The sequence below is a fragment of the Furipterus horrens genome, unplaced genomic scaffold (genome assembly GCF_987537825.1).
Source record: "Furipterus horrens unplaced genomic scaffold, mFurHor1.1.pri manual_scaffold_13, whole genome shotgun sequence".
Taxonomy (NCBI): domain Eukaryota; kingdom Metazoa; phylum Chordata; class Mammalia; order Chiroptera; family Furipteridae; genus Furipterus; species Furipterus horrens.
In genome coordinates, this window is record NW_028327183.1 from 51,020,693 (window position 1) to 51,036,390 (window position 15,698).

At 52.2% G+C, this 15,698-nt stretch overlaps 1 protein-coding gene across 1 annotated transcript in view; it reads left to right on the forward strand.

Moving 5' to 3' along the window:
• The first annotated feature begins 6,293 nt into the window (after positions 1 to 6,293).
• The window catches only part of LOC149995190 (sialic acid-binding Ig-like lectin 13), a 29,346-nt gene continuing 19,941 nt past the window's right edge, over positions 6,294 to 15,698 (forward strand). The window contains exons 1-7 of the mRNA XM_090260846.1: positions 6,294 to 6,356; positions 6,424 to 6,865; positions 7,010 to 7,290; positions 7,498 to 7,542; positions 8,710 to 8,961; positions 9,048 to 9,338; positions 9,641 to 9,737. Coding sequence (XP_090116972.1) covers positions 6,323 to 6,356; positions 6,424 to 6,865; positions 7,010 to 7,290; positions 7,498 to 7,542; positions 8,710 to 8,961; positions 9,048 to 9,338; positions 9,641 to 9,737 — 1,442 coding nt within the window. The 5' untranslated portion in view covers positions 6,294 to 6,322. The remainder of the gene's footprint in view (positions 6,357 to 6,423; positions 6,866 to 7,009; positions 7,291 to 7,497; positions 7,543 to 8,709; positions 8,962 to 9,047; positions 9,339 to 9,640; positions 9,738 to 15,698) is intronic.

The window sequence follows — 15,698 nt, forward strand, 5'->3', positions numbered from 1 at the left end:
AGAGCCGGGGCAGAGAGGATGCAGTGTGGTGGCAGCAGCGTGGCAGCAGCAGAAGGCACAGTCACACATTTAAAAACTCAGGAGGGACACCTGGTGAGCGATCCTAGCTCCTCACGGGACCTTGCAGCTCATGGTCGCAGCACAGGGGAAAATCAAGCCTCATAGCTTCTGACTGTGCAGACCAGTGGGGTTTGGGGCAGAGGCAGAAACTACTGGTCTCACAGCAGAGTTCACTTGTTTAAAGGGCCCCCACGGTCCTAGAATGTCTGCAGATGCACCCACTCTGGGAACAATGGCCAGGGCAGCAGCTAGAGGTGTGGTGTGGAAGTGGGAGAGGTTCCTGGAACAGGGATGAGTGCTGAGCAAGTGGCATTGTTCCCTCTTGGACCTCTCCCCCACATATAGTGCCACAACGTGTTTAAATAATCACCCTGTACTGACGATTCCCTAAGGCTCCGCCCCTTACAACATAACAGGTGAAACAGCTCTACCTAAGACACAGGCAAACAAACACAGGAGCCTGTCAGAATGAGGAGACAGAGAAGTATGGCCCAAAAGGGGGAACAGATCAAGTTTCCAGTGGGAGAACTAAGCGACGAGGAGATAGCTAACCTAACAGATGAGGAGATAGACAACCTAACAGACGCAGTATTGAAAACACTGGTGATAAAGATGCTCACAGGTTTGACAGGTATGCTTGGGTATGGCAAGCGCATAAGAGAAGTGAAGGCTATGCTAAGTGAAATGAAGGAAAATCCACACAAAACCCATGGTAAAGGGAAGAAAACTGGGGTTCAAATCAATGATTTGGAACATAAGGGATAAAAAAACAATCAGCCAGAGCAGAATGAGGAAGCAAGAATTGAAAAACAGGAGGAAAACTTCCCAAATTTTCTGAAGGAGATGGACATACAGGTCCGGGAAACATGGAGGGTCCCAGGCGAGCTGGACCCAGAGGGGACCACACCAGGACACATCATGACTGAGATGCCAAAGGCGAAAGACAAAGACAGAGTCCTGGAAGCAGCATGGAGAGGCAGGGAGTTGCCTACACGGGGGTGCCTGTAGGACTATCAGCTGATTTCTCAGAGGACACTTTGCAGGCAGGAAGAGACTGGCAAGCAGTATTCAATGTGATGAAAGGCAATCTGCAACCAGGATTACTCTACCCAGCAAAGCTATCATTTGGAATGGAAGGGCAGATGAAGTTCTTCCCAGACAAGGTGAAACTAAAGGAGCTCATCATCACCAAGCCATTATTATATGAAATGTCAAAGGGACTTACTTAAGAAAAAGAAGATCAAAACTATGAACACTAAAATGACAACAGACTCACAATTATCAACAACTGAATCTAAAAAATAAAACCAAAATCCAACTAAGCAAACCAGAATAGGAACAGGATCATAGGTATGGAGATTATTTGGAGGGTTATCAGTTGGGAGGTGGAGGGGAAAAATGGGGAAATGGTGCAGGGACTAAGAAGCATAATCGGTTGGTACAAAATAGACAGGGGAAAGTTGAGAATAACATAGGAAAAGGTGAAGCCAAAGAACTTACATGCACGACCCATGGACATGAACTAAGTGTGGTGGGATTGCTGGAGCTAAGGGGGGTACTGGGCAGAGGGGGAAAAGGGGGATAAATTGGAACTACTGTAACAACAAAATCAATAAAGTATACTTTTAAAAAATCTTAAAAAAAGAAAAGATTGCATACTTTCCATTGCAGACTGCCTGTAATCTCATATTTGTCTGTTCTAAATTTCCTTACAATTATGAAAGCAAATGTTTATCGATCACCTCATATATGCCAAGCATGTTTCTAAGCATGTGGATTCAGCAGTAAGAAGAAATACAAGGCCCTTACATTTAATGGCAGAAAAGACAGACAAAGAATAATTCAGTAGATTATATGGTATATTGATTGGGGATAAGGAGTCTTGAGAAAAACAAAGCAGGAAAGGCATATAGAAAATATGGAATAGATTATATTCCTCACTGTGTTGTGTGTGAATATAGTCATTAAGAAACCAACCTTTGAGTACGCACACATATACACACACGGTGCTTCACAGACACACGCACAATTCAGATATGCACATGCATACACAGAGACCACAGACACACATATACACACATACATACACATGTACAGACATGCCCCACACTCACATACACACACACCTGAAAACACACACACACAGAAACCTCAGACATAACACAGAAAAGAGACATGCATGTACCAGATACACACACACACCTCAGACACAAACGTAGAGACCATATACACACACATATCGTCGTCGGCAGCCGTCCGTCTCGAGAGACGATGGCGTAGCTTCTTGAGAGTCTATCTGCACCACCGAGAATGGCTGTGCAGTCCGACTCGGGAGTGACAATCCCTGCCGCACTTGGTACAGGTGAAGGCAGATGGCCGTTGTTGCTGCTGTTGACGCTGCTTCCGCCTCGATCTTTTCTGGGCCGCCTCCTCGTTGCGCGCAGCCTCTGCACGTGACGTACCTTGCCTGACCGCGAGCCTCCAGGCTAGGCGGTCGTCTGCTTGAACTTCCCATGTGTTGAGATTGATGGAGCATTGTGTCATGTCCTTTTTGCAGATGTCTTTGAACCGCAGTTTTGGGCGCCCTGTCATCCTCTTGCCTTCTGCTAGCTCGCCGTAGAGGAGGTCTTTGGGGATACGGCCTGCATCCATTCTTTTGACATGGCCGAGCCACCTGAGGCGTCTCTCGCTAAGAACTGCATGCAAACTGCTCATATTGGCTTGCTTCAGCACCTCGGTGTTGGGGACCTTATCCTGCCAGGCGACATGCAGGACGCGTCGCAGGCACCTCATGTGGAAGCTGTTGAGTTTCCTTTCGTGCCTTGCGTAGGTGGTCCACGTCTCGCTGCCATAGAGGAGAGTGCTGAGTACGCAGGCTTGGTAGATGCGCAGTCTGGTTTTCTCAGTGAGGCTGGAATTGTTCCACGCTCGCCGGTTCAGTCTGGCCATAACTGTGGCGGCCCTGGCGATTCTCCGATTGACCTCCAAGTCGACTGACAGAGAGCTCGAGATGGTGGACCCGAGGTAAGTGAAGTCGTTGACAACCTCCAGGGTGTATCCGTCGATGGTGATGCATGGGGGAGTCCCCGTGCCTTGAGCCATAACATTCGTCTTCGTCAGGCTGATGGCTAGTCCGAACTCCTTGCACGCGTGGGAGAGGCAAGTGACTAGCTGCTGGAGTCCCTCTTCGGAGTGTGATGTCAAAGCTGCGTCGTCGGCGAAGAGCATCTCACGGATGAGCACCTCTTTGACTTTGGTCTTGGCTCGTAGACGGGCCAGGTTGTAGAGCTTGCCATCGGATCTGGTGTGAATGAAGACATCCTCGCTGCAGTCCTTAAAGGCGTATTGGAGGAGCATGGAGAAGAAGATTCCGAACAGCGTAGGCGCGAGGACGCAGCCCTGCTTTACTCCGCTGCTGACTGGGAAGGCCTCAGAGGTTGCGCCGTTGTAGGACACCGTGCTGTGCATGTTGTCGTGAAAGGACATGACCACAGCAAGCAGATGTGGTGGACAGCCAATCTTCCGTAGCAAGCTGAAGAGTCCGCTTCGACTGACCAGATCAAACGCCTTCGTGAGGTCAATAAAGGCGAGGTAGAGTGGTTTATGCTGCTCGTGACACTTCTCCTGCAGCTGGCGTAGGGAGAAGATCATGTCCACTGTTGATCGGCCAGCTCTGAAGCCACACTGGGACACATATACATGCACACAAATATATATGAACACATACATACTTCAAATACACACACAGACACAAACACCTGGCACAGAGACCAAAACACAGACACACAGAGACTCAGACACACAACTCAGGTGCGCACACAAACACCCACAGACATACACACACACACACCTGACACACACCTAGACTCAGACACACACACACGCACACATACAGACACACACACCACAAATGTGCACACCTTGTGAAGGACACACACACACACATACACAAACACACACAACTCAGGTGTGCACACAGACTCACAGACATACACACAGACACACCTGACACACACCTAGACTCAGACACACACACACGCACACATACAGACACACACAACACAAATGTGCACACCTTGTGAAGGACACACACGTACACACAACAAGCAGCAGCCACCTGGGTCCTCGCACGGGAGCGTGGCCCTGGGAAGTCTCAGGCCTGGTTCTCAGGCCCTGCTCTGTGAACGGGGCTGACCTTCCCTCCCATACACCCTGCACATCTTTAACATCCGGGCTCACCTGCCCCATCCTCCAGCCCCGCCCTCACTCCCCTTGGGGCTCCCCCAGCCCCGCCCTCCCCACTGCATGGGCCCTGACCAGCCAGGCTGGGACTGTGGCTCTGACCCCCACTCCTCCAGTCCCGCGGGGTCTGCCTCACCTCAGCCCAGCGCAGCCCCAAGAACACCCCGCTCAGCAGATGGGAGGCAGGTGCCCAGCGTCAGGTGCACCGATGGGCTCATCCAGCCGAGGGAGCAGCCTGAGCAGAGGCCGTGGGGCTTGTCCTGTCCTGGGAGAGCAGGAGAAGCGAGGCCAGGCTGGGGTGACAGCCCTGCAGAACGCAGAGCCGGTGGCTGAGGACAGTGGAGGTCTCGGCCAGTGAGCACATCCTTCCCCCCTTCCCCTCCTCCCATCCGCAGAGGGGCCGCGTCCCGCAGACCAGCCACCGTGTGGGCTGTGTCCGCCGTGGACCGGGCCGGGCGCTCTGCGCACTTGACTTGCATGAACCTGCCCGTCTCCTCGGCAGCCCCACGGGCGCGCGCGCTCGGGCTGTCATAGCCAAGGGCCGCCGCCAGGGGGCTCACGCATCAGAAAGTCGTGTTCTCAGGACTCTGGAGGCTGGAAGCTCAGCATCAAGGTGTTGGTGGGTCTGGTTCCTTCTGCGGCCTCTCTCCTTCCTCTGAAGACGGCCCTTCCCCTGCGGTCTCTTCTCTGTGGGCGCCTGCGTCCTCGTGTCTTCTTATAAGCACACCAGTCCCATCAGATCACGGCCCAGCCTAACGACCTCGTGCTACCTTCATCACCCTTAAAAGATGCCGTCTCCTAAACCGGTCACATTTGGAAGCACTGGGGGTTAGGACATGAACATGTGAATTTTGGGGGTGACACAATTCAGTTCCCATCACCTTGTGAGCACTGGCGCCCGACTAAGTACAGGATGGTTACGCCCCTTCCCGAGGCAGCCCCGTGAGCTGGAGCCTGGGCTGTCTGGCTGCAGAGCTCCCGCCCCTGACCCCGCATCGGAGGCCTCCCACGAGGAAGCCGCAGGGCAAAGCCGGCCACCAAGAGCCATCAGGAGCCTTTCCCCAAGGGCTGGGCTCAGAATGACCCCTGAGGGGTGGGCAGGGCCAGGCACCTGAGCTTACAGAGGATTCTCCCACAGACGAGGGTTGAGAATCGTGATGCCTCCCAGGGACAGATGAGGAAACTGAGGCTTGGAGGGCAGAACAGCCAGGCCCACCTAACTCCAAAGCTGGACTTCCTGCAACTTCTTGCTCTGAATCAACACCAGCGATGCCTGGGCCGGGGGGTTTCGAGCAGGCCAGGAAGCCCAGGACCCCCTGCGGGGTCACATGCTAGTGACGCCCTCGGACTCCTGATCCCACCTGCTCTGGCCATTCATACCTGGGAACTCACCGTCTCCTGCCCAGAGCAGCCAGGTTTCCTACAAGCTCCTGCCTGTGCTCCCACCCTCACACCCTGGACCACAGGCAGCTGGAATGGCCTGGGCCCCTTTGCCTCCTCCAACAGCGTTAGGGACATTCTCAGGGACAGGGACAAAGCCGGCCACAGTCTCCCCTTTGACCTCACACGCCTGAGGGAGTCAGTGCTCTGACTGGTGGGCTGTGTGTACATTCATTCGTTCATCCCCCCTGTCCACCTGGAGGACCTACGCCAAATTTGCTGCCTTGCCGGTCCCCCAGCAGCCCCTCCTGAGTCCCACACTAGAGGGACTGATCCTCTGCACCATATAGAAGCTGTGACTGGCCAGGCACTGCTTGCTTTCCTGTGCGGGCAGTAGTGCCTGAGGGACAAGGCAGGGCAGGGAACCAGGAGGGGGTGTCGGGTCCTCCCAAGCGCGGGGGTCCTCACCTGGACACCATCTGGAAAGTGGAAGCACTTGTTCTCCAAGGGCCAGGCCGGCTCCACCACATGGCCGCCCACATCCTACTCCGTGATCATCATCTACCTCACTCGACTCTGGCTTCCTGTTGGGCTTCCTCTCAGTCCTGTGACACCGAGGTCACCGACACGTACCCCAAAGATGCTGCGGGTGCTGCTGGCCCTGCTGTGGGCAGGTGAGTGCCTGGGGGGAGAGTCGGTGGGCTGGGGTGGCAGCTGCGGCTGACTCACCTTTTCCCGCAGGGTCCCTGGCCCAGGATGACAGATTCCAGCTGCAAGTGCCGGAGTCCGTGACGGTGCAGGAGGGCCAGTGTGTCTCCGTGCCCTGCACTGTGTCCTACCCCCAGGTCGACTGGACCGACTCTACCCCAGCTCATGGCTACTGGTTCCGGGAAGGGATCAAAAAACACAATGATGATCCAGTGGCCACAAACAACCCTGGTCATAATGTAAAGAAGGAGACCCAGCGCCGAATCCACCTCGTTGGGAGCCCCACAACCTTCGACTGCTCCCTGTTCATCAGAGACGCAAAGAAAACGGACATGGATAGGTACTTCTTTAGGATCGAGCGAGGGTCCTATGTGAAATATAATTACATGCAGAACCTGCTCTCTGTAAATGTGACAGGTAAGGAATGGGGTCAAGGAGAGGACGCATGGACGGGTCCTGAGGGCTCCCGGGCTGGGAAGGAACCTCCTTCTCATTCTGGGAAGGACTCAAGGGAATCAATGGGGACTGGACCCTGGGGCTGGCCGGGCACAGAGGCTGCAGTTAGGGGTGCACTCAGGGACCCCCTTCCATCAAGGTCTAGGTCTCTGTCTCTCTCCTCTGCAGATCTGGCACTGACACCTGACATCCACATCAATGGGACCCTAGAATCTGGCCACCCCAAGAACATTACCTGTACAATGTCATGGGCCTGTGAGAGAGAGGCACCACCCATCTTCTCCTGGATTGGGGTCACAGACAGCTCACTGGGTCCCAGGACCCCCAACTCCTCCACGGTCACCTTCACCCCAGGGTCCCAGCACCACGGCACCAACCTCACCTGTCGAGTGACCTTGCGAGATGCTGGGATCGTGGAGAAGACCATCCAGCTCAACGTGTCCTGTGAGTGCCCGGTCAGGACACCGGGTCCCTTGGGCGGTGGGAGTTGGGGGCATAGGGCCTGGGATAGTGGGTGCTGGGCCCTGCAAGCCGGAGCTGGGGAGGAAGGCAAGAGGACACTTGGTTTCACCCCCTTCCTGTGTTTAAGTTTTTGGTGGAACGGGTCAACACCCAACTTTCTGCTGCTGACAATTATGTCCGCCTGTGCAGATGCACTCCGGAACCTGACCATCAGCGTGTCCAGAGAAGACAGAGGTAGGGTGCAACCTCTCCGGCCCGGGAGGTGGGGTCTGTCTCCCTGTGCCCTTCAGAGCAGAGCTGGGGTTTCAGGGCTCAGCTCGGAGACAGACTGAGGCCAGCTGAGAGGCCTTACTCCTCAGCTTACAAACTGGCCTCCCCCATCCCGACCTTCCCACAGGAAACCATGTGACATTCAATAGTTGATTAGTTTCAGGGGTACACCATGGTGGGTAGACATTTATAGAACTTACAACGCGATCCCCATAGATAAGTCTGGTCCCTACCTGGCACCATCCACAGTTACTACATTATTTTTATAATTGGCAGTATGTAATATTATTTTTTAAGTTGCCCTTGATTTAGTCTGGTAGTAGCCTCATGTAAACAGCACCTCCCACCCACCACACCCCCCCCCAAAAAAATGGCCACTTGCTCGGGCCTCACAGGATTGTTTCTTTCCCATGCAGCCGGCCAGGCCAGACCACACCCCAGCTGTAGCTGCTCTCTGTCCTTCCTCCCACAAGGCCCCTCCATGCCAGCACCATTCCCTGGCCAGCTCCTCCCCCACCCCGTTCTCATATTCTGCTTTAGCCTCTCCTCCTCCAGGAAGCCCTCTCTGCCTTGACAGTCTCACTGAAGTCCTGTCCTCAGGGCTCCCTCAACCCAACGAACACCCCGTCACAAAACACGTCTTCTGGCTCTGTGAGCACCTGCTTTGGGGTGTCTCGTCCATGAGACTGTGAGCTCTCGGTCACAGCTGAATTAGAGAGCTTTTAGGGAATCGTTATGGACAGGCAAAGATGGCAAGGCTTGTACAGAAAACTCCGGGATCCGCACGGGCAGTGTTGGCCAAGGCAGGAGGAATGGGGACCAGGGAGTTCAGACAAATGCTGGGACACCTCCTGGAGAGGCCGTAGTGTCTGCTCCCACCCCCGACCCTTTGGGTCTGAGCCTACACAGAATATGCCCATCAGATTATGGAAGAGAAGAAACTGTTCTACGTGATGTAAGGAAGAGGGGAGGGGAGGAGAGAGAGACAGACACATGTAGACCAAGAGAGAGAGGCTGACAGGCAGAGAGCCCGGGCGGTGCAGGGAGAGCTAGAGCTGCAGAGGGACAGACGCACAGACGGGGGAGCAGGGACACCTCGGGGCTGGGGCCTCACTCTGTCTGTCTTGCCAGGACCTGAACTTCTGCCCAACGGCTCATCTCTCCGAGCCCAGGAGGGCCAGGGGCTGCGCCTTGTCTGTAAGGCCGACAGCAACCCCCCCAGCAGAGTAAGGTGGACCCGGGGGAGCCTGGACCTGAGCCCCTCGGAGCCCGGGGTCCTGCAGCTGCCGCGGGTGGAATTGGGGGACCATGGGGAATACGTCTGCCGAGCTCAGCAGCATCGGGGGGCCTCCCTGAAAGCCTCCCTGACCCTCCTTGTGAAAGGTGAGTTGGAACACACCTGGGGCAGGGCCCTTGGGTCCTGGGGAGGAGGGAGGCTCCTCCGATTCCTCTCCTGTTTCTCCCCGCAGACCCCCCGCAGCTGCTGGGCCCCGCCTGCTCCTGGGAGGGCAAGAGTCTGTACTGCAACTGCTCCTCCCAAGCCCTGCCGGGCCCCTCGCTGCGCTGGCGGCTGGGGGAGCGGCTGCTGGAGGGAAACCACAGCGACGCCTCCCACACCCACACGGTCGCCTTCCATTCAGCGGGGCCCTGGGCCCACAGCTCCCTGAGCCTCAGCGGGGACCTTAGCTCTAGCCTCAGGCTCGCGTGTGAGGCCCAGAATGCCCACGGGGAACGAACAGTGACTGTCCTGTGGCTGCCAAGTCAGGGGGCGTGAGGGACAGTGCCCAGGGAAGGGGGCGCACACGCCTGGGTCCTAGAAGACACGGAGTGGGAGAGACAGAGGCCTGACTTGGGGCGAAGGCGGAATGGAGTCCAGGCCCCTGAGCCATTTGGCTGGGGAGGGGGCTGGGGCCCTGGAGGCTGCAATCATATGAAGGGGTTGGGGGGCAGAGGCGTCCTGGATGGAATGGGCACACTCGTCTGCATGGATCCCAGAAGGTGGGGTGCTCAGGTGCCTGCCTAGGGAAACAGGAGCTCACCCCAGGGTGTCTCATGTCTGCAGGGAGACCAGGAGACATGACATGTGTGATTCAGGGGGCCATCACGGGAGCTGGTGTCACAGCCCTGCTCGCTGTCTGCCTCGGCCTCGGCCTCATCATGTGAGTGAGGGGCAGCCCCAGCCTGGGCGAAGGCATCTGTGGTGTGTGGAGGCGGGGACCCAAAGAATCTCACAAATTGAAAGCCCAGAGCCCTGACACATGATAAAACCAGGAAAAGGAGCAACAAGGTGAGGCGGCATCAGGAAGTTAGCACCTGACCTCTTGGCCAGGTGTTGAGTGTGTTCCCAACATCTGGTTCCCGCTGTCTGGGAGGAGGGACGTATGTTCCCGTCACAGCCCCCGCAGCCAGACAGCAGCCCCCGTGTCCTGCCCCAGTAAGGCCTTCCCGGTTCTCAGCTGCCAGCCAGCTGGGCTGAAAGGCCCCGTCTCTCTCCTCAGAGGGAGGACCTACAGGAAGGAATGGGCAGAGAGGGCAGAGAGCCAGGAAGACATCTCCCAGGTGAGTGTCATGGGCAGCGTTCCATCCAGTGTCCCTGTGGTGAAAAACTGAGTTCCTCATCTCCGCCCCCAAATTTTATCCTTCCCCGGATTCCCAGCACAGTCTCTCAGATCTGAGAACTGTCTTCTCCTCCGTCCCCCATAGCCAGTAATTGACCAAGTCCTGTCCCATTTCCCTTGTAGCAAAGCTTTTCTCCATTTGTTCCTTTCCAGTTGGGCCCTCACTGTCTCCCTGGGGCAACTGACTCCATCTCTCCTCCCCTAAACACTCCCCAAACAGCAGCGTGCTCCCCAACCTTTAGATCAGCAAGTCCAAGAGAAATAACGATACGCACAACATACCTACCTTAAAACTTCCCAGTAGTGGCAATAAAAAAAAGCAGAAAGGGCCTTCACTGGTATGGCTCAGTTGATGGAGCTCCAGCCTGCAAACCTAAAGGGCGCCGGTTCAATTCCCAGTCAGGGCACTTGCCTGGGATTCGGGCCAGGTCCCCGGTGATGGCATGTGAGAGGCAACCACACACTGATGTTTCTCTTCCTCTCTTAAAAAAAAAAAAAAAGTAGAAAGGAACATGCGATCAGCTTTCCTACCATGGGGATAACTGTTATATCCATGGAGAGAGGTCATAAGGATTAAGTGAGATGAGTAATAAGAAGAAGCTCTTGAGCCCTGGCTGCTGTGGCTCAGTGGATTGAGCGTCGGCCTGCGATACAAGTGTCGCTGGTTTGATTCCCAGTCAGGGCACATGACTAGGTTGCATGTCAGGTCCCCCGTCAGGGGCGCGAGTGAGAGGCAACCACACAGTAATGTTTCTCTCCCTCTCTTTCTCCTTTCCACGCTCTCTAAATATAAATAAACAAATAAACAAACAAGTTAATTAATTTTAAAAAAAGGAAGAAGAACTTACTCCGAGGGAGTGAGGGAGTGAGTGAATCCTCAGGAAATTGGTGTGAAATTTGATAAATGAATAGGACGCCCTCAAGCCCCAAGTTCCCCTCTCCAGACCCCAAAGGCCGGCGCTGACACCCTCCTCTCGTCCCACTCAGAGTCACCTGAACGAATCCTCCTGCAGCCACCTGCCCCCAGCAGCGGCCGCCCCCACGTCAGAGGATGAGCTCCATTATGCTGGGCTCAGTTTCCACAACATGAAGCCACACAACCCTCAGGCCGAGGAGGCCACCACATACTCTGAGATCAAGATCCAGAAATGATGATGCACCCCCGCCCGCAGGAGCTGGCTGGAGCCCAGAAAAGACATCTTTGAAAAGAAGGGTGTGGCAGGGACCGATTCTTAAACAGTTCACAGCCCTCTGAGCTGAAGGTCATGAATGGAAACATGAAGTTCCTTGAAGTGGCTGACGTCACAGAGATGCCTGGGTTCAAATCCAGGCTCAGCAACTTACTGAGGGTGTTATATCAAGCAAGTCACTTTACCTCTATGTGCCTCAATTTCCTCCTCTGTAAAATGGGGGACAATTTGATTAGGTACACTGTTAAGTGAGAAAACATGAACCATTGGCACTAAATATATTGTTGTGTATTGACTTTACCTCAGCAGGGAGAGAGCTGTCAGGTTTGGTTCTACCACTACCTTCTATCTGCCTGACTATTTTGAAGAACATGTATTATTTTCATTTGGGGGGGAACATTTTTAAATATTTTAAATGAAATTCTTTGGCAGGAGAAGATATTTCCCAATGTGTGTATCTAACAAAAGACTTACCCAGAGTTTATCAAGACTATATAAAGATCTCCCAAAAATCAATGAGGGAAAGAGGCGGACAACCAAATAAGGGCCACTAAGCACACAGAGAGGTGGGAGGCTTCCGTAGCTGACATGGAAATGCAAATAAAACTTGCAATGCTATACCACTCTGGTGAAAATAATTTTTAAAAAATTAAGAATATCAAGTGTTGAGAACATTGTAGTCAGTGAAAACAGCCAGTCACAAAAAGACTAATGCTCTCTCTCTGGGGTCACTGACTCATCTCTCCTCCCCCAAGAGTCCCCAAACAGCTATTATGCTCCCCACCATTTAGATCAGCAGGTCTAACAGAGATACAATAGGAACAAAGTATATACCTTACAACTTTTTAGTAGTGGTATTAAAAGGGGCATAAAGGGTCTTGGCTGGTCTGGCTCAGTGGATTGAGCATGGGCTTGTGAAGTAAAGGGTCACGGGTTTGATTCCCACTCAGGGCACATGCCTGGGTTGTGGTCCAGGTCCCTGGTTGGGGGAATGTGAGAGGCAACCACACATTAATGATTCTCTCCCTGTCTTCCACTCTCTCTGAAAACAAATAAATAAAGTCTTTTTAAAAAATAGTTAAGAGAATAAATTTTATATTGCATATGCTTTCTATCAATAATATTTTTTAAGACAATCAAGTGTTGGTTAGGATGTGGAGCAACTGGAATTCTGAGATACTGCTGGTGGGAAGGAGAATCGGGTCACCATTTGGAAAACACTGAGCAAAGGACCCAGCATTTCCACTCCACGGGGTTGTCCCCAACAGAAATACGTGCAAATGCCCATGAAACCTATACAAGGATGTCCCCAGTAGCACTTCTCGTGATGTCTGAACAATGGAACCTCCCCAAATTCCCAATAACAGGTCAATATATGGCAGATTATTTATGCAACGGAAAAAGCAAATAACAACTCTGCACAATGTATGTGAATCCTGCAAAAATTATGTTGAGTAAGAGCCCAGACACAACGAGTATGTACAATGTGATACCATCGATAAGAGGTTCGGAAACAGATAAAACTAATCTTTGGTATCAGATACCTGGATACTAGTCACCCTCAGGGAGAAGTGACTGGAAGGGGTTAGTGGAGACCTTCTGGGGGTTCTGATAAGGATCTGTTTCTTGGTCTAGGCACTGATTGCTCGTATGTACTCACTCTATGAGATATTTTATTTACTTACTTCTATCTTCACCTGAAGATCTGCTTCTTGATTTTTAGAGAGGAAGAGAGAAAGAGAGAGAGAGAGAGAGAGAGAGAGAGAGAGAGAGAGAGAGAAACATCAATCAGTTGCCTCCCATACACCAAAACTGAACCTGCAACCCAGGTATGTGCCCTGACAGGGGATCAAACCTGCAACATTTAGGTGCACCAGGTGATGCACCAACAACTGAGCCACCCAGTCAGGGCTCCATGAAACATATTTTAGTAAAATACTTGTGATTTGTGCTCTTTTAGAGAGAAACGCTACTGTTTTTTTATTACTCTTTTTGGGCCTTCACAGGTGTCTCCATTTTGCCCCGTTGCTCTCCCCTGCCCCTCCCCAGCTGCCACAGTCAGTCCCCACCCTGTTGGCCGTGCCCTTGGGTCCTGTATACAGTTCCTTCTTTCTCTTCTTATCCCCCCCCACCACGAATCTGGTCACTGTCAGTCTGTTCCTTCTTTCCATGCCACTGGTTCTAATTTGCTCATTTGTTTGTTTAGCCCATTGTATTTCCCCTTTATTTAAAACAATCATTTAAACTCTTCAAGTCTTCCGGCCAAGATGGAGACGTAGACAGACATGCTGCGTCTCCCTCCACAATTAAGAAGGAATACAACTACCTCAAAACTAAAAACAACCAGAAGTTCCAGAAAATGAAAGTGCATGGAAGTCCATCAAACAAAAATATTAAGAAGAAATACTCATCCAGACAGGTAGGAGGGGCAGAGCCAGGGCATAGAGGATGCAGTGTGGTGGCAGCAGCAGTGGCAGCAGCAGAAGGCCATCGTAAAGCACAGTCACACATTTAAAAACTCAGGAGGGACACCTGGGGAGCGATCCTAGCTCCTCACGGGACCTTGCAGCTCATGGTCCCAGCACAGGGGAAAAGCAAGCCTCATAGCTTCTGACTGTGCAGACCAGTGGGGTTTGGGGCAGAGGCAGAAACTACTGGTCTCACAGCAGAGTCCCCTTGTTTAAAGGGCCCCCACGGTCCTAGAATGTCTGCAGATGCACCCACTCTGGGAACAATGGCCAGGGCAGCAGCTAGAGGTGTGGTGTGGAAGTGGGAGAGGTTCCTGGAACAGGGATGAGTGCTGAGCAAGTGGCATTGTTCCCTCTTGGACCTCTCCCCCACATACAGTGCCACAACGTGTTTAAATAATCACCCTGTACTGACGATTCCCTAAGGCTCCACCCTTTACAACATAACAGGTGGAACAGCTCTACCTAAGACACAGGCAAACAAACACAGGAGCCTGTCAGAATGAGGAGACAGAGAAGTATGGCCCAAAAGAGGGAACAGATCAAGTTTCCAGTGGGAGAACTAAGCGACGAGGAGATAGCTAACCTAACAGATGAGGAGATAGACAACCTAACAGACGCAGTATTGAAAACACTGGTGATAAAGATGCTCACAGGTTTGACAGATATGCTTGGGTATGGCAAGCGCATAAGAGAAGTGAAGGCTATGCTAAGTGAAACGAAGGAAAATCCACACAAAACCCATGGTAAAGGGAAGAAAACTGGGGTTCAAATCAATGATTTGGAACATAAGGGATAAAAATACAATCAGCCAGAGCAGAATGAGGAAGCAAGAATTGAAAAAGAGGAGGAAAACTTCCCAAATTTTCCGAAGGAGGTGGACATACAGGTCCGGGAAACATGGAGGGTCCCAGGCGAGCTGGACCCAGAGGGAACCACACCAGGACACATCACGACTGAGATGCCAAAGGTGAAAGACAAAGACAGAGTCCTGGAAGCAGCATCGAGAGGCAGGGAGTTGCCTACACGGGGGTGCCTGTAGGACTATCAGCTGATTTCTCAGAGGACACTTTGCAGGCAGGAAGGGACTGGCAAGCAGTATTCAATGTGATGAAAGGCAATCTGCAACCAGGACTACTCTATCCAGCAAAGCTATCATTTGAAATGGAAGGGCAGATGAAGTTCTTCCCAGACAAGGTGAAACTAAAGGAGTTCATCATCACCAGGCCATTATTATATGAAATGTCAAAGGGACTTACTTAAGAAAAAGAAGATCAAAACTAGGAACACTAAAATGACAACAGACTCACAATTATCAACAACTGAATCTAAAAAATAAAACCAAAATCCAACTAAGCAAACCAGAATAGGAACAGAATCATAGGTATGGAGATTATTTGGAGGGTTATCAGTTGGGAGGTGGAGGGGAAAAATGGGGAAATGGTGCAGGGACTAAGAAGCATAATCGGTTGGTACAAAATAGACAGGGGAAAGTTGAGAATAACATAGGAAAAGGTGAAGCCAAAGAACTTACATGCACGATCCATGGACATGAACTAAGTGTGGTGGGATTGCTGGAGCTAAGGGGGGTACTGGGCAGAGGGGAAAAAGGGGGATAAATTGAAACTACTGTAACAACAAAATCAATAAAGTATACTTTTAAAAAATCTTAAAAAAAGAAAAGATTGCATACTTTCCATCGCAGACTGCCTGTAATCTCATATTTGTCTGTTCTAAATTTCCTTACAATTATGAAAGCAAATGTTTATCGATCACCTCATATATGCCAAGCATGTTTCTAAGCATGTGGATTCAGCAGTAAGAAGAAATACAAGGCCCTTACA